The sequence below is a fragment of the Xiphias gladius genome, chromosome 23 (assembly GCF_016859285.1).
Source record: "Xiphias gladius isolate SHS-SW01 ecotype Sanya breed wild chromosome 23, ASM1685928v1, whole genome shotgun sequence".
Lineage (NCBI taxonomy): Eukaryota > Metazoa > Chordata > Actinopteri > Istiophoriformes > Xiphiidae > Xiphias > Xiphias gladius.
In genome coordinates this window covers 19343692-19362628 of record NC_053422.1, presented here as the reverse complement: position 1 = coordinate 19362628, position 18937 = coordinate 19343692, and the positions used below count along the sequence as shown (strand labels likewise).

At 40.1% G+C, this 18937-nt stretch overlaps 1 protein-coding gene across 5 annotated transcripts in view; it reads right to left on the bottom strand.

The window, feature by feature from the left end:
- The window catches only part of unc5a (unc-5 netrin receptor A), a 132137-nt gene that overhangs the window by 52429 nt on the left and 60771 nt on the right, over window positions 1–18937 (bottom strand). For 3 of the 5 annotated variants that reach the window (XM_040119726.1, XM_040119721.1, XM_040119723.1), the window contains exon 2: window positions 11171–11386. The exons of 1 other annotated variant lie outside the window; for it this stretch is intronic. In XM_040119726.1, the coding sequence (XP_039975660.1) occupies window positions 11171–11386 (216 nt within the window). Of the gene's footprint in view, window positions 1–11170; window positions 11387–11654; window positions 11717–18937 lie in introns of those variants that run through there. One more of the 5 variants, XM_040119724.1, reaches the window with a different exon arrangement.

The following is an 18937-nucleotide window of genomic DNA, read 5'->3' as shown; positions in this document are numbered from 1 at the left end:
ACAAAGTACACTAAAGTTGGCATCTATATTTAACAACTGTTTCTCTTTCTATTTATAACTGATGTCACCAATAGCCCCTTGATGACAGTGTTTATATTTAGTGTCATTCTAAATAGTTGTACCAGGTGAGAAAACTCCTCTGATGAATATGAAATGATAATATATTGATTTCTTGCACCAGCAGTACTTCAGAGATTAAGTGAAAAAATGATTAATTCATATAAAAAGGGGTTACAGGACACAATAGAAGTCAATCTTTCAGAATGAGTGAATATTTTAGCAAGTACCTATCAGTTACACTTCAAACTTGAGTTCATCCTCTTGCTAAAAAATTCATACAGTTTAGCTCCTAACCACTGTGCAGCCTTCCTGCCTCACAGGTAATGAGCTGCTTTACCTTGTTAAGTAATGATGATATGTTAACAATTTGTAATACCATGGCTGAGCAGGCATGAAAAACAATGACATTCAACATCATAAGAAACCTTCAAACAGTCAGAATCAGCACTGTGCTAGGACGTGAATACAGAACGGTTGTCGGTCTGTAAATCAATCGTTCCTAAAGATGTGTGGGACAAAGTAATACCCTCAAGTCTTACCTACCAGCTTCTGACAATGACACTCAAGAGGTTTCCAGCAGACAGCAGCGGCTGAATTGGGACTTACTAGGTAGCCTCGCATAATGGTGAAAATAGAACAATATTTTATGATGAAAAAGTTTCACGATGTAGAAGATTTTATATATAAAAATATATACATATACATATAAAATATATAAAAAAGCTGCGCTTTCTATCCTGGAATGGAAAAAAATCTTTGTGTATGTTACATATCCTGAAGTGTAATAAATGGAAGCTAGATCTTAAAATGCCTGTAAAATGTTAACAGCATCAGCCTGTAATTTGTTCTAACCCCCCGAGTTGCCCCAGTGGTCACATGATATTGAGTCTACACGGTTACCATTCTAACTTGGACCATGTTGTTGAGTCCAAAATCAACTGTATTGTTACGCATGAGGGGATGAAGTGCTGTAGACCGCAAAGAGATTGAGCCTTTAAATATTTATTTCTTTGTTCAAATTTGACTGTATTAATTATTAATAGTGTAGATGCAAGATGAAGAAATGTGGACTTTATAAATAACCTGATGCTAAAAATTGAGAAAATGGAGTGAAAATAGAGAGTGGACCCCTGAGCTTGGTTTGATATCACAGGTAGCAGATGTTGGGAGGTGGTGTTGCAGCAGCAGAAAACAAAGGAGAAAACCAGATATGTGATTTAAAAATTATGATTATAAAGACAAGAGATATGATCTTTGCAAAAATCAAAAGAAGGGCTGCAACTAATTTTCCATTCCATTTTCCCATTCTTTTGCCCAACCAAAACCAAAAGTGATACAGTTTACTATCATATATGACACAATAAAGCGGCAAATCATCACAATTTAGAAGTAGTAATCAATGAATGTTTGGCTTTTTTCCTCAACGTGACCCCATTAAACAAAAACTAGCTTGAGGGAGAGCTGACTGTAACAAGAGCAAAGGACACAACTGACAGTAAACACATCCCAGTGCTTGTTTCCTAAACACAGCTTGTTATTTAATTTTCAAATATATTCTTGGAAATGTCCTGGAATTTAAATTGATTGAATATTGACAATCTCTGCCCTTTGTCTGCCCTTTAAATACATGTTGCTCTGAGGTCTCTTGAAAGACAGAATAATAAAAAATAAACATCTTCAGAAAACAAACACATGGTCTGAAACAGCGTGAATGAATGAATTATTAATTTGAATCACATAAAATCCTCAAGATTGCCTCCTGATGGCTCCCAGACCAGGGCTCCTGCTCTTGTTGTTGTGAGCATGCTTCATTGAACAACCGGTCCGACGAAAAGGTTTACTCAAACACGTGCAGCGTTGCCTCTGCCTTTTCTTCTTTGTGTGTTTGTGGTCAACACATTGACCACATAATGCTGATTCCAGAAGTGTTGCATGTGGGCAGGAACATGCTCATGATTGCCTTGGAATTTTCTACCTTAAAAATGAGCCAGAACACATTTGCCTGGCTGTTTTTTCACTCTGTCACCCACTCGACCCATAGTGTATCAGCCTGCGTATATACGGTCCATCCATTGTAGGTTTACTTGAGACTATGCAGCAAATTCTGAAAGTACAATATAAACTATACAGGTTTAGATACATTTGGTTATAAAAGCTACATCCCACCTGCATCTACCTCTTATTTGTGACACTTCCACAGAAAAGTTCCTTTTCCCCTTTTCGTATTTTACACAGCACTTGATGGGAAGATTGAAGCTATTCTTCTTCCCTCACTGCATAAAATAGTCCTTTCACTATGCCACCACTATCCCATACCCAGGACACCCTGCAGCTTCTGGTTTAAAAGGAGGAGAACGGCGAGTTGATGTTTGTTGGAGGAGTGTGTAAAACATCTATACTGAAAGTCTCCTCAGGGCCAAACACACAAAGCGTTAACTGTCAGCCACTGAGTTGCTCTGCCTATCAAAAATCTCCATGGACTATTTAGCTGTCAGCTCCCTCACGACACGTCCCAGCTCCACTATTTTTAAACGAATTTGAGCAGAGCAGGTGCGGATTTACACCTCAAAGTCCCACTCTCTCTCCCTCTGTCAGCAAAACACTCACGTCCTTAATTTCCAAGGGATATGGAGGTAAGTTGAAAAATAAAATTACATTACAGTAAAAAATGTAAAAAGACAAAAATATGAAAAACTTCATTGCCTATTATCAAAAATAACATGACAGGGAGGAAGTTTACCAGCTCTTTTCTGCTCCTTTCCGACTCCCACTGTGTAAAAAGGCACATTTTCAGTCACACTGTGGAATCCAAGCACATTTGCAACTTTGGCCTCTATTTGCTCAGCACAAGGGCAGTACAAGTGGCCTGGGTAATGCATGTGCTGCATTTCATTGCAGCATACAGACCACATTTTATTCAGATGTCACGGTTAGGGCACAGAGAGCTTAGAACTACAGTTAGACAGATCTGAGAAAAAATATTTTCATGTAGCTCTGAGGGCCAAGCCGCTTTCCAGAAAGTTAGACAGGCTATAGTGTGCCTTTGGAAATGTACTTTACTTGAGCACCTCAAAATTATCATTCAGTGTACACTATGTAGCAGAAAGGAGCAGGAGTCTATTATAATTTAAAAATGATTCACCATAATCACACAGATTTTTGAAATGCTTTGGTGCACATACCACCGAATGCACTACACACGCAATATACAAATACAGGCTCGAAAGACTATGTTAATAACATGACTGTCTTTACCAGACGCATTAAATAAATAACTTGAACTGTTGTGAAAGAAAGAACCACTAAGAATGCTGAATGTATTCCGACTTCCAGCAAGGGCACAGCTTTTGTGAGACTGACAAATACAAAATTACTTTAGAGAAAGCAAAGCGCGAGGCTGACGTGGGAAATGTTTTGGTGGAAGGACAAAGGCTGCGCGTGTGGGAGACTGGAATGCCAGTGTTGTTGTTTGACAAATGGTAATTATCATTTTTTTTCACTTTTGTTCCACTAATTGCAGTTAATTTTGAAATGTATTATTCCTGCATGTCAAGACCAACTTCAAAGGAACAGACCCTGGATACTCCAAATTTCCAAATAAAAATGTGACTTACACAAGGTCGGAGACACCAAGAGGTGAGTCTATAGGAGAGCTCAATCACCACAGCTGGTTGGTGTTTAATTCTGCCTGCCTCACTTTTGTCAAACTGCTCCGAACACACTTGCAGTTGTCTCAAGGCCAGACAAACACAGGCTTCAATTAAATCCACTTTGACTCCCTTCTCACTCTGGGTGTGTTGCTCTGCTTTGAGAAAGGTCCACCTCCACACACACACACACACACACACACACACACACGGATGCAGACACCAGGCTGACCTGCCTGCGATGCCTAATAGAACATGTTGGCAGATGTGTCACGGGAACAATTCACCTTGCCATCTGTTTTTCACTGCTTCATGGCCAAATCCTTTCCCCTCTGTCCTGCAATCAAGGACAGGATAAAATACTAATCCCATTATGGGGTAGCAGCTAATAATGCATTATCAATTAGTCCCCTTGGCTACTGATCGATGCTTAGCAGGTGGTACAAGGCCATTTTGTTCATTTAGGACTATATTGTCTTCTTCCCCCCCTGATTCTCTTATTTCCTTCTGTTCAGTAGATCCTGGCGGGCAGACCTATCAGGCTTTGCTTAAATTGCAGCAGGACTGTTCTTCAATATTTCATTAAAGATCATGTTTAATCACTGTTGCGTGGCCCCAATGCTATTAGGAAGACTGTCCTGAATTAACCTGAATTTTGACAACAACAAAATGAAAGTGAGCTTGCCGCTGCTTTCACATTTTACTTAATGTCATGCATGTAATGGGACCTCCTTTAAGTCTCCTGTAAAGGTAAAGGTGTTCATCTACATCCATGCTGCTGACCTATAGGGGCGGCCGAGAAAAAGAGAGGAAAAATGTAAAATACAGGGACAGAGAGAGCGGGGAGAGTGGGTGGAAGTTGGTGTGAGAGAGGTGATTGCCTGCTATAATACCATGGATAAGTATTGAGGTATTAAAATAAAGGTTATAGATCACTTCAGCTAAGCCTAGCTTAACTCCCCGTCAGATCAGAAATTAAATAGGTCATCACGTTACAATCCAGGATCTAGTCAATCAGAAAAAACATATTTTATACAAATGAATCCTCACTGGTTTGCAGATGAAGGGGTTAGCATCGTAGTTCCATGACACATCATTAGTTCTATTGAGAATGTGATAGATGGTTTCGAAAGATTTACAGACTACCTCCCATGTGTCATTTAGACTTCAAAGGATTGACAGACGACAGGAGCTGGTGCTGATAAACATTGGGGTAAAAGCAAGAGGTTGCATTCCTTTATTATTATTATTTAGCAATATCATGTTTAGTTTTAACATACTAAATACTTTAATATTATTTAGTTGTTTAAAATTATATCTGGGGTTCTAAAAAATGAATATTAAAGAGTTTATTAATACTGTGTATATGATTCCACTGTAAACCCTGAAAATGTACTGTCATTAAGGACAAGGCACACGAGTAGCGTATTTTCTCCATCAAATTCTGTTTTCATTGTAGAAGCCATGTCAACATTCAGTCCAATCAACAAAAAAATATAATCTCCCCTCATCTTTATAAGGCAGTTGCCAGGGTTTATTGAAATAGGAATGAGAAATGCATGTATTTTCCACCTGAGAGGGTTTGCTGCAGTGGTGACAATGCAATGCGTGGATCAAAATCGTTTCCATCAATGCTGGCAGATGAAATGCAAACAAAATCAAATCAGTCCGGCCCATACAACAGTCCTCTGCTCAAATGCCAATCTCCCTTCTCCTCATCATGTGTCTGATGAGAAATCATAGTGTGCGAGAATCTCCTAATCTATGCAAACACACTGTCAGCATTGATTTCTTCAGAGAGGATATGTCTTTATTAGGACTTGCCAGACGTCTCCGTTTCTCCTGTTCTATAAAGGATGACCTGGGAAAGACACAGAGCCAGCTGGGGCTTTGGAAGCAGTCACAGCCATAACAACTGAGATAAGTTACTGAGGACAGGTAATGAGAACCTATAGACTCGAGGATGGGTCGATATCGGACATTGATACAGGGAGAGGAAGGACAAATTGTGACATCTATTTCCTTTTCCATGTTCATAGGAGCTTTCTGAGACAAGTGACCCTGTCTGCATGAGTGTATTTAGGAGGGGGTCCCAAGTGTTCACACAACACAAAGGGGTGTCAGTAAGTCTACACGTAACTGCGCAGTAAACACAATCAGCTGAAGCAGCTCTTTTGTTTTCTATAATCAGACCTGTCTGATGAGGGCAAGGGTCACATCTGCTGTAGATGGTTATCCACATGTCATGTTTTCTACTGCTTGAGCTTTGAATAATGAGCAGTCTGACTGAAGCATGTCTGCACTTTAGTACTGGGTCATTTATTAATTTAAAGCCTTCAAGTTACTTTGACGTTTGCCTGAGTCTGCTGGGAGTGAACATGGATGGAGTTTGCTGAATATTGCCTCTGCTGTGCAGGGCCAGACCAATTTATCTCTGAAACAGCCACGTTTCTGACATTACTTCGACTCGGTTCTTTCGCACGAAAGTAAAGGGTTTATCGATTACAGCTTCTGCTCTCTTTGATCAGTTTGTTTCGCCATTTGATATTCTTTAATAATGAAAACATGCACAGAAGTCATTGCAACAGTGGGAATCCCTCAACGTTCAACATTGTGGTATCGGTATGTTGTGATACATTAATATTTTCTAGAAAACAAAAGTATTGTAACTGTTTTTAGTTAATCCCGTGAACTGAGTACGTGACAAATTATGGGACTTCTTCACATTGATGCAAAATTCATATAAAAGTCTGATGTTGTTATAAAGCAGGGAAGTGGTTCCAAATTGCCTCCGAGCTTAACAATTCCTCTTATGGATGCTGGCATGTTTTTCTGACAGTTGCACTTTGCAAATCAATGATGTCAAACTCATGCGTCTACACTTCTGGAAACCTGCAGCAAAAAGGAATCAAGAGGAAGAAACATCCAGAGCGTGGCTTCATTTCAAAAAGAAAGATGACGGGAGTGCTGGTTGTAATGTCTGTAAAATGGTAATTTCAACTAAGGGTCGAAACACCAGCAATATGCTGAAACATCTGTCGATGCAACATAGGCTTAAATTCCAGGAAGGCCGAGCATTTGACAATCTTTGCATTAGTGCCACTGCTACCCAACTGAGCAGCACATCTGGTACGGAGGTTAAATATCCTATGTTATAGCAACATCAGGACAGATTTTTTTCTTTGACTTAGATAACCTCAATGAAAATAGTAGTTAAACAGTGAAGCCCTTGCACACCTGTGTCGCATGCCTATTTCCTAACCTGTTTCTACAATGTGTTCAGATTTAGAGATGATAAAACAGTTGAGTTGATGCCGAAAACCTAGGCCTACTTTATTTCCACACGGAAAAGTGATCAGGAATTGTTAAGGGAATTGATAGAGAATAAGACCGATAAGCAGATTCAATAATGGCGTCGGTATCAATAAAATCTTATCAATGCTCGTCCCTACTACTTTGTGATTTGCAACACTACCCACACACGTCTAATACACCCAGAGATGTTAAAGGGGGATCTGCCTTTAACAGTATGGTTAAGAAATTATCTGACTATTCTGAATATTATCCATCTGAATATTCAGTATTTTGTCATCAGTTCAGCTCTATTTGAAGAAATGAGAACTGCTATTCTGCTAGATAGATTTATACCTATAACACTAATTGTTTTTTTTTTCTTTCACCTTGGGCAAATTTAACCTTACTCTGCTCCATTTTAGGGCTGTGATTCAAGCTTATCTTTTATACTGTAAGCATCTTTAGGTGGGTAGAAGAGCTTTTATGTATACTGCTCAGTCTGCCTGCAAACTTCTGCAGTTATATCTAAAACTGCAAAATTTGGTTTCTCTTTATGAATTCAAATGAGGGCAGTTGTGCAGAAACTGGACACTCTTTTCTGTCTGCTGATGTTTTGGGGTATTTTACAATCTTAATGTGTTAGTCTCAGTAAGTTATTATTTGGGTTGGTCAGTTAATCTTATGGTTTTAGACAGCTCTTGAATTGGTTTAAGGTGCCTTTTAGATTGTTTTTAGCATAAAATCTTTCCCATAACTGTATTACAAATGTTATTTTATTATGTTATTTTATAACTGAATCTGTGATATCTGTCATACATTGTTTGTCTGTAAATCATTATTACCTCTGCCTATCTTGGCCAGGAAACAACCAAAAAAGACATTTTTAATCCTAATGAGGCTTTCCTGGTTTAATAAAGGCTAACTAAAAGTAAATCAATCTTAACCCGTTTTACTTTGGCATGTTTTAACTTCTGGTCAACATGTGACTTTAAGGGTTGAGAACATCATGTTATGCACATGTCACTCCTGGGTTTGTGACACCTTTTCAGAAGCAATTAGACAAACTCAGAAATGATTGTGGAGCTTACAGCAACACTGTTTTTGTGTTTTAATGAAACTGTATGTGTGCTCTACTGTTGATGGACCATTAATCCATCAAAGACTGAAAGAAGGATTATCACGTTGAACAAAGGACACTAGAGCAAATGTGTGCATTATCTCCAGCAGTGACTCTTTACTCTGACGTGTCTACGTTCCACTTCCATTATTTTACTATTGGAATTAAGAGCATTAATGCAATCCAAAGCTTGACTCTTCATTTACATAACAAAGGAACAAGGATCCTTGATGAGAATCCCAATCAGTTTGAATACTCAAGCCAATGAAATTACTTTTGTTGCCTGGTCCCATGGGTTCGTAGTACTTACAGTACATCTCCGTCTTTGTTAATGGAGAAAACAAGCATGGATTCTGCACAGTGCAAAGCATGGGCAGAGACAACTGCTCAGTCAGTTAGAAAATCTTTCAAAGTTTCTCTTAGAAAAATGGGCTATTCTGAGAAGGTGATTTTTCACTGTTACACTGGGTACAAATTGTCAATCAATTTTTGTCAACTTGGGCATGTCTCCAAACTCCTCATTCCTCCATCTTTAAGGTATTGTGTAGATATCAGGTACCTTCTGGTGTGACAGAGGCTCCGGTTGCTTGGCAACAGGTACAAGTTCAGAGTCCAGTGTGACTGTGACGACAAGGGTGAGAGGACAGCCTGACAAGCCTGCACTGCGTGCACACACACACACACATACACACAGCTTCACCGCAGCTGGATGTGTGCGCCTCGCATTTTTTCCAGGAAGGGGGATTAGAGGGAGCCATCGGTGAACTCCTCAGGGCAGTGCTGACATTAAACAGCAAGTGTTTGAGAGATCGATGTAGGTACCTTGGAGCAGCCATACCTCTGGACAAGCACGTGTCCCTAATATCTGCACAGCCCCGCATACTGTATGACACATACATCATCAAAGGCAGCGGGACCACTGAGTGATGTGGAGAGCTGCGAGAAGGCCTTGGAACTTCACAGGGTTTGTAAAGACAGAGTCCCTCGCTACTGCAGGGCTTCATGGCACCCAGCACGACAGATTTGTTCCATAAACAAATAAATGCTGACTATAACAGCTCATGACCACATGGAAAAGGGTCAATCATCATTAAACGTTGGCAGAGCAACGCTGCATTGGTAATGGGATGTTCCCATAAACTCTGCAGTTTATGGGAACATCATGTTCTTGACAAAACTTGCTAATGACAATACGCCATTCCTCTTCATCGTAGCAAAGTTAAGCAGTAGACTCCACAGTGTCACCAGTTTGTTAGCTGCATGTAATTCAGAGCTGAAAATAACACATCATACCATCACTGCACTACTACACTGCACTACTTTTACCGTATGTCATGGCTCACCAAGGCTTTACATTTATTTGTGGCTAAGAGATTTTGATCAGTTCTTTAAAAATTTCACTAGTCAAAAACCCTTTCATCCCTCAAAGGATTGTTGATAATGGCAACACATTTAATTTGCATCCTTCCCCTCAACAAATGTGAGAAAAACTGTGAGAGTAGAACTGTTAATGAAACAACAGAAGAAGGAGATGGTGTTGGGAATTGATCAAATTTTATCAGTGGTGACTCACTGACAATTTCTTCTTGATGATACAAACCCACGATCACTCCCTTGAATGTTCACTTTCTGTTCTCCAAACAGGAACTACAATTCATTTTTCATAATCTTTTATTGCCGTTACTCAGAATAATCTGACTCCAAAATGACTCTATCATCCAAATATGTGCCTAATACACAAGGTAAAACAAACAACTGACAACAACTCAAGACAGTGTGTGAGTGACAGCAAGGTTGTGGCACATTACGAGCTCTAGATAGAGATACAAGGTGATTCCAGTTCTTCTTCTTCTTGTGCTCAATATGCTCAAAGAATTGTGACACAAACTCTACTCTGGAAATAAAGCCGCATTTTAGTCTCTTCAAACTTCTGCAGTACAAGGAAGCAGCTCCTGTACCACAGAGAACGGAAGCTTAAATCACTCACCATGCCTTAAAGTCATTCAGGCAGCAGAGAATTTTAAAAATCCTGTTTTTTGTTTCGTCAGAAGAAAAAAGAAAAGTTGAGGGAGAGGTCAGCACGCACACCATTCAAAGCCTCAGTATGGGAGAATATTTGTGTTAATTTGTAAACTAGATCAGAGACCCTCACCTACAAATGTGTCAGGTGGAATCAACACTTAGTTACCCCCATGACATTTTTTAGACAATTTTTGCCTACATTTGCTGTGCTGCTGCATGTTAATGCCAAACCCTGTAGACGGGATGGATGAAATATTAGCACTGTGAGCTCTTTATCTGAAAACAAAGAGGCAAAGTTTGCATATGAATTGATACATTCCTGCTTAAATTAGCCTTCAGACTGTCCTCCTTTGTATACCTTCCATTTTTGTGTTTTTGTGTGTATGTGTGCAGGAGCTGATGGGTGTTTTGGTATTATTGTGTTGTGCTCAGTTGATGTGTCCAGTATCTTTTTTTGTACACGTTTGTTATGTATAGCTACAAATCTGAGTGAGCATTTGCGTGTGTGTGTGTGTGTGCGTTCCCACTCCCCCAGAAAAACCTGTCATTCCCACATTTCTCGTTCCTAATCAGTTGTCAGGCAGTGAATGGATGGTTTGAATATGCAGATCGCTGCTGAATCACACCACATCAATGTCATACATGTTTATGACACTGATGGTGGAGGCGGGGGATAGCAGCACAACAGAGAGAAAAACAAACAGGTCTCCAAGGTGATTGAGAAGATTTCTGAGACTGAAACCAATGTGCTTATTATGAGACTGGCAGGCTAAATAGGCTGGAGGATGAGCCAAGAGCATGATGGAGCACAGTAATCACTGGCAAATTTCGAACCTTAGTTTCAGCCCGTAAACACTTTACATAATGTATCCATGGAGCCGCACGCGTTGCACATCTGCAGCAAACATCCAAAAACAGGTGAAAACATGGCTCATCTCAGCTAGAAAAATGCCCAGAATGAGCTAAAAATCCGTGCCAATAGAAAATGGAAATTAATTTAGACAGGAAACAGAGAGTTGGTTTTGTGTACCTGTGGCTGGGTCAACTGTCCGCTCAATCAAGTGGTCGTCCTGGTGAACCCACTCGCCGTTGCACTTGAAGTAGATCTGTGTGGCCGGGGTGGAGCGGCAAGTCAGTGTTACCGGCTTGTTCTTCACAATGTACTCGTCCTCTGGCTCCACCAGGAAGTGAGGTAACAGATCTGAGAAGGCGGCAGGAAGCGTTGCTGTGGCGGTGTGCTCCGAACCTTCAGAAAATAAAGGAAGCAGAGATTTTAGAGGGACACCAAAATATATAAATGAAAAAGCTTTAAAGTTCTCAAGTTGACATAATGCAGGAGCTGAACATTTTCCTGCTTCACTGTTGTGACTGCTTGACAAGCAAGTGTAAATTCTGCAGACACCAAACTCCTAATGCAGAGATTCAGTGTCCTTGGTGAATTGCATGTCAGACTTATGCATACAAAAGAGGCCAAAGATGACAGAAACAGGTAGAGTAAAAAAGAGAGACAGAACTGTATGGAGGAGAGTTGGCAGTGACAGAGCTCATCCCTGTGTGCTCTTGGCTGGGTCGGACGAGTAGTGGAGTCCATGTCTTTCCTCCAGCTCTTAATTCACGGCCCTTTAACATCACCGCTGATGGACGGGCAGCCATAAATCCTGTCTAGGCGACCAGACCACTCCACACTGTTATATGGCTCTTAAACCAGGACTCTAAATCTACCCACATTAAGCATAAAGGGGGAGAGGCAGGGAGGTTAGAGATGACTGACAGTTAGACAGCCATTTAACTTAAAATCAAATCTTATATACAGTAGATGCAGGTTCATTCCTGGAGAATCTAATATGACACACTGGAGTTGTGAGGAAAGAAGAGGGAAGACACATATCCAACGTGCAGGGATACAGGATCTGTCCTTCAGGGGGACAATTCTCTGATTTACGGAAAACTTTTACGCTCGCTGAAAAATGTTCAACACAAATGCTGAATGACACAATGGAGCCTACAGCACACACATCCTTCCTCTGAACACAGATTATCTCTCTCTAAAAATATTAGCCCTGTGCGAGAGATAGCAAGAGGACAGAGAACAGAGTAGAAACAGGGAAATAACCTCTTTTCACCACCAGCACTCAGGGGAGACCAGTAAATCCCAAAATAAAACCCCTTTAAAAAGGAGTGTAATATTAATTTACTGCCCTCAATCCAATATGGCTGACAGACCAGGCATTAACAACCTTTTCAATCACTCCCTGTGCAGCAGGAGAGGACGGCAGTCCACATCCCTCATAATGAAACGGCAACAATCATGCTGACCTTTCTCTCCTTGCTTTCTCTCCTCCCTAACCCAGCCTTTGTTCATCCTTGCAGCTTGCTGATGCCCGGGTCAGGGATAATATTACATTGCGTCATAAACACCAGTGTTTGGATAAAGACATTATCTGTCAGTATCTCCCCCACTACACATTATATTAATGTCTCTCTTTCTTCTCCTTTTTTTCCCCTGTGTGCTGAGTTGCTAATTTATCAGGATGAGACACAGTGAAGCACGCCACTGCTGCTGCCGCTGAACCCCATTAATGTTTTGTGTACATGTTTAACTCTTAATGAAAACTAAATGTTCTGTGTCCAATGAACAACATACATCATTTGCTGACACTTTGCCTTTTTCCCCATTTTCCAAGCACACTTTGTTATTTCAACACATTTGCTGAGGAGAAAATGTCATTAATATGGCAGCTCTCTATTCAGGGCAACACAACTGCCTGACATTATGCACTATGTATGTGAATGTGTGTTTCTCGTCTCGTGTTGTCGAAGAAAAGGCCAGAGTTCATCATGAATAGTGAGTATAATTGCTCTAACGGAGAGCCAAAACTTTGCTAATAAACAGCGTGGGACCAGTAGGTCAGGTGCTTTGAAAGAGTGTTTGTCCTAATGACGACGGCTTCCTCTAACTGGCCGGCTCCCAGCTTTGTGACCACGGCTATTAGCCAGCTGGGCTGACCCTCTGTCCTCCCCGTAGACTGAAGACGAAGCTCACTAAAACAGTGGGTGAGACTCACCTCACACCTGCCCGGTTAATCATCTCATAGAGGACAGATGATGTTGAAACAGAGAGCGAAACCAAAGCCACTAGAGACACCTGTTGTGAGAACGGCTTGATGAACTCCTGATGTTGTTAACTCACCGCTGGCTCCTCATTTGCAGGGGTCAGATTCAATGTGATCTCCCAACTTTTGATGATGTTGCCAGTTTGTGTTTTGTGTGTGTGTACTTGTGTGTGTCAAAAGGGGTGGGGGCTAGTCTTCTATTTTAGTACATGCACTTTAGGTTAATGAGGTTAAGCACGTAATTTCTTTAGAGAAATAAATTGTCATTTTATGTAAAGGCATTCTAGTCACGCACTGCTTTATATCAAAACCATAATGGAGGACTAATGCATAGTAAATTGGCTCAGATTATTGTGATGACACAATGTACTTCAAAGTCAATGTGCGCACGCAAACACACACACGCACACGCACACACACGGAAGCACACAGGGAGTATCAACCACTTAACAGACTTCTTGCGGGTCAATGCACAAATCAAATAGACATACAGCAGCACTATGGGCACTGCATTAGATTCCACTGAATGTGATTGGCTACAGTTGCCATTAATTGTTAAATGCATCTGAGCCCACTGCCAGATCATTTTGTTCACACACAAACAACAAACACTGGATGCTAAATGGCTCCCTTGTTGATCATTCGGCCAATGAAGATGATTTAATTGATACAGCATGCTGGGTGTGTTTCTAGGGCCTAACAACCATTAGATAACTGTGTGGCTTTCAGCATTTCCATAAAAAGAATCAAGGTGGAAAATTTTGATTCTTGTACTTTTCAAAAGAAACATATCAGGTTGCGACCTGACATTTGTCTGCAGCTGCTATTCTCTTGAGAGGTAATTCAACTGACCTAAAACGTATGCACGCACAAACAAGCATGCACAAATCACACACACACACACACACACACACACACACACACACACACACACAAAGAACAAGGGTGCACCAGCTGTCAGTGTGTTGAGCCATGATGTCCAGGGCATAATTCCTGCTGCACACAGACCCCCCCCCCCCATGTCTCATCTGTCCAGCGGACCACGTCAACTCCCAAGTCAGGGACCAAGAACATCCACAAAAGGAGATGATGAAGTGGTTATGATGCAGTCAAACACACTTGAAAATATATTTAAAAGTTGGAAAAGGTTATTTACCTGTAACCACTGTAGCTATATACTATATATCCTCACCACTGCATTTTGAAAAGCATGCAGGATTGGATTTTAACAAGTGTTGCAGCTTTGTTAATGTCTTTTCTTACCATCTATGTTCAATATTCCACAAAGATTTTTACTTTAATGTCGCTTACTGTGCCACTTTCCAGGAGGTGGTATTTTTTTTTTGTATACACACATATCTCAGGTCTCCGTTTGAAATGGAATTCCTCAAATGATCGCTCACTTCCCCTCTGCTTGTGTCAGTGTGCCACATACTGTCAACTTTCGTTATCACCATTTGTAAAATAAGCATTTATTTTTTAATTTCACCCCTTATTATCTACTTGGAGAAGGGAATTGCTGAATGCATCAGAGTACGAGGGTGTCAGCAGGGAGAAGAACCATAGCTCGAGAGAAAATAACCCTCTTTTGTGTTTCTCCCTCATGGCACTAACACGTCATGTGCCCTTTGGAGCCAATTACATTTTTTTTTTCTTTTAAACAATGTCACGTCCCCCAAGGAAAGCATCATTGAGCAATCACTGGGCATAATTTACATCACAGTGATGAACAGCAGCTATAACAAGTGTTTTATGACACCATCAGTGCCTTACAATGTCCTCTGAAATTAATTCAATTAAAATTGCTATCTAGAATATTAAACAATTTCATGTTTAGCTGCCATTAACAACAAAGCCAAGATCAAATTTGTCAGAACCACTTTGTCGATTGATGTTTTCCTTCAGAGTGCTCGGGTTTGCTCAAGTGGTTTTTCTGGATGCTTTTAAACCACGTACTGTCCTTACTCAGTAATCACTCTAAATATAATTTATGTACCTTAATGTTCTAGGAACAGGGGCATTGTTCATGAAAAGTTAGGAATGTCTTAAGCCTTTGACAACATTAACATTAGGAGCGATTAAACACAGGGAAAGAGGCAGAAAACGGAGTGTGTCAGAAAAAGCTAAAAAAGCTCCATCCACAATCATATATAATCTGGAGCATGGCTGACTGATGTATGTTTGTCCCCAGATAAAAAATACTGTATTTACATGTCTGGGATTCGGAATATATTTTTCAATGAGACAACAATGCTTCAACAAGCACTCCTTCAACCACATACACAGCTGTCAAACACACACACGCATCCTTGTTTTAATATATTCATTGGGACCCATCATTGACATAATGCATTCCCTGGCCCCTTACCCTAACATTAACCATCACTACTGAATGCCTAACCCAAATCCTTACCCTAAACCTGACCTAAACCTGATTCTGACCTGAACCCTGAAACTAATTCTTAACCCTTAAACAGCATTTTAAAGTTGTCTGGTACAGCATTTTGGTCCCCACAAGCAGAGCTGGCCCCCGGCTTTCGGACCCCCTAATATAGTAAAACAAACACACACACACACACACACACACACACACACACACACACACACACTAACAAAAAATGAAATAAGAAAACACGCACACATATACAGACTGTAAGCATGCAAAAAAAGCTTTCTCTCAATCAATGAGACTTGTAAAATTGTACATGCAAACAAAAACGCACATTAACACAGATATGTTCAAACACCAAAAAATTCAGATCCCATTCAATATCCCTGATCACTAGGATCATTTTGGAAAGCAATCACTGGCACTGAAAATGCACTTGTATGTATAAGAAAAGCTCTGAGGTATTAAATAAGCATATAGGGGACATGGCACGCATAGCAACCCAAACTTTATCATATCACGTTTCCATCGGTAGTGGAAGGATAAAAAGAGGCTTTAAAAAAAATTAGGGAATGAAGGACAGAAGGAGAGGAGGGGACTGGGAGGACAGGGTTGAATATGTAAATTATTCACATGCCACATGTGACGCTATTACAATCTTCTCCTATTTAAATGAATAGAAAATTGGCTGCTAAGCATGTACATTGATGCAGGGCTGTACATCTGTCTGGATATATTATTTCAGGATACTAATAACACGCTGCCTACCGTGTTCCCTGACGAGAATATTTCCGCGATAGATGTGCTCCTCAAGCTCGGGTCACATTGTCAACTTTGAAAATTGTCATCAAAAGCTTGCGACATAAATCATCTCTACTTAAACAGGCAGCACTTTGAATGATTAAATGCTTTTTTTTTTAGTTATGTCGTTGAACAGTTTGTCAACAGAAGAAAAAACTTGGAGCTGTTGTGTAAATATGGTGCACAGCAACACGATTAATGAGCTTTACACTTTTGAACAGGAGCTTACAATCTCCTTATTCCAGTTTCTTGATTTTTATTTATTAATTTTTCCTGTCATCTATTTGAAGCAACACCTCAGCAGGGGGGTCCAAGCAGGGAAGCTTTATGCCGTCTACCTTTGCCACCAGCACTGACACTCCCCGACACTTTCGTGTCAGCTTGCCTTTCAAGGCGACGCCGTCTTGAAAGGCACAGTTGCCTTGAAACCTATGAGACCATTTTAAGTTCCTGTCAACGTAAAAGAGCTGACATTCCGAGAGCTGTGAGTAAAGGAGGGATGCTGCTTGTGTGTGAGCATATCTGTCTGCGCAAATGTGCATGTTTTTGCAAATGTGTGTGAATAAATGGCTGAAAGTGAGGTCTAACAAGATCAACAGCTGGCAGTCTGAATTTATGTACACAGCAGCAAGAGGGCTAATGTGAGACAAATTTATCTTTCCAATTTAAATAGTTACATGGTTAGTCCTGTGATTCAGAAACTGCATTCCTAATCTTAGAAGCATCATTAAGACTGTGTGGACAGACTCTTCAGATTGAAAGAAATATCCATGTTTAACACTCAAGTGCCACAGCTGATGCTTTGTCCCCATTCACTTCCAGATGACTCCACAGACAATCCAGTTTCATGACTGAATCAGCCTCTCAAACAATCGGTTTTTCTATATCAGCGGTTTAATCACTGGTTTTTACTCTCCAATAAATTCTGTATCCTGCACTGAATAATTCAGTGACTACATAAACTTGGGTATTTAACTCAAATTACATATATGCTGCCCTCTTTAATTACAAATTGTAGGGCATTACAAGATTAGTATAAGAGCGTTTAGCTGCTTTGTGAAAAAAAAAAAAAAAAAACTTTTGATCATAGCATCATAATAAATAGCATTTCCTCAAGAGATGAAGAGCTTAGTTTCAACTGAAAATACATGATTCAAACCCAGAGGATGGCAAAGATCAAGTTGCATTAATAGTTAGAAATTTGCTCCTCTTTGAGTGTTTGTGTCAAAGACATATTTCTGGCCTTCAAAACAGCATATTATGCAGAAGAAAAATCCTTCAGAAACTTGCATAACATCTCTGCTTTGTAAAGCTTAGCTTTCAAAGTTTAGCTATTTAATTTTTGGTACCCTCAGTGTATAAGGTCACTTCAACTAAGCAAAATAATCAGCTGAACACACACAAATCTCACACAAAAACTACAAAGATCCCTGTGCAGAAGTTCTTAAATGAATTCAACTCAAAAGGCTACAGAATATTTTGAGAAATTCACATAGCACAGTAAAAAAAACAAACAAAAAAAAACAAACAAAAAAAACAAACAAATAAAAAAAAAACTAGCCTTGCAAAGTGTTTACAGACGTGAGAAACACTTGATAGCTTTTAAGCTCATTTTAGAAGAAGATTCAAAATGCAAAATGGATGTAAATGCCTCAAATTCTTCAAAGCTGCACCTATTTGGCGGTTCAGTGCATGATGTTTTTCAAAAGAGCCACGGAGATTCAAAAACATTTTGACTTAATAACTACACGCAATCCTCAAAGGAACTGAAGATATCCTGAGCTGTCAGGAGGGGCAGACGCGGTTGCAGTCTTTGCCACCCAAGGCACGAACATGCTCATGGATTTGTCGTCCCCATATGCTTAGCCGGAAACGAGGTTATCCAGAAGCAAGTTGATTGCAGAGCTTGGTGCAGGCATGGGAAGAAACAGAAACGCAAACGGAGAAGGAAAGTTGGAATTCATAAATCTTTGAAATGGATGTTATGAAATAATGGGAAGAAGGAGGAAGGAAAAGACAAGAGACAATTTAGATTACCAAGTTAATCCTTTAATTACCGGATATGCCTACAACTGTAATGAGAGGTTTCACACACTGCATTTTACAACTTTGGAGCAATTCAAACTGTAGAAAGTGAGGCAGACTGCCACAATGATCTAGAGCCATAAACTTTAAATTAATGGAATGTCAGTGCCCCTAACTGGCATTATGTGAGCTGTTTTTAGATATCCTATCTGGGTAAGGAAAAACACATGTTAATTTCGAGGTGTAAATGCAGGAAGAGAGCACTGTGAAATGAGTGTGATTGTCTGGCTTGAATTATGATCAGATCTACAAGTATTAGTAGAAGCTAGCAATTCTTCCCTTGCAAAAGTTGTTTTAAAATGACTGACGCCAGCTGCTGTCCCTGAGCTGAGACACACCATAGTTAGTAACATGTTACACCCATTTAATTTACATATCGAGAGCCGTCCACAACGCAAGCAGAATTGAG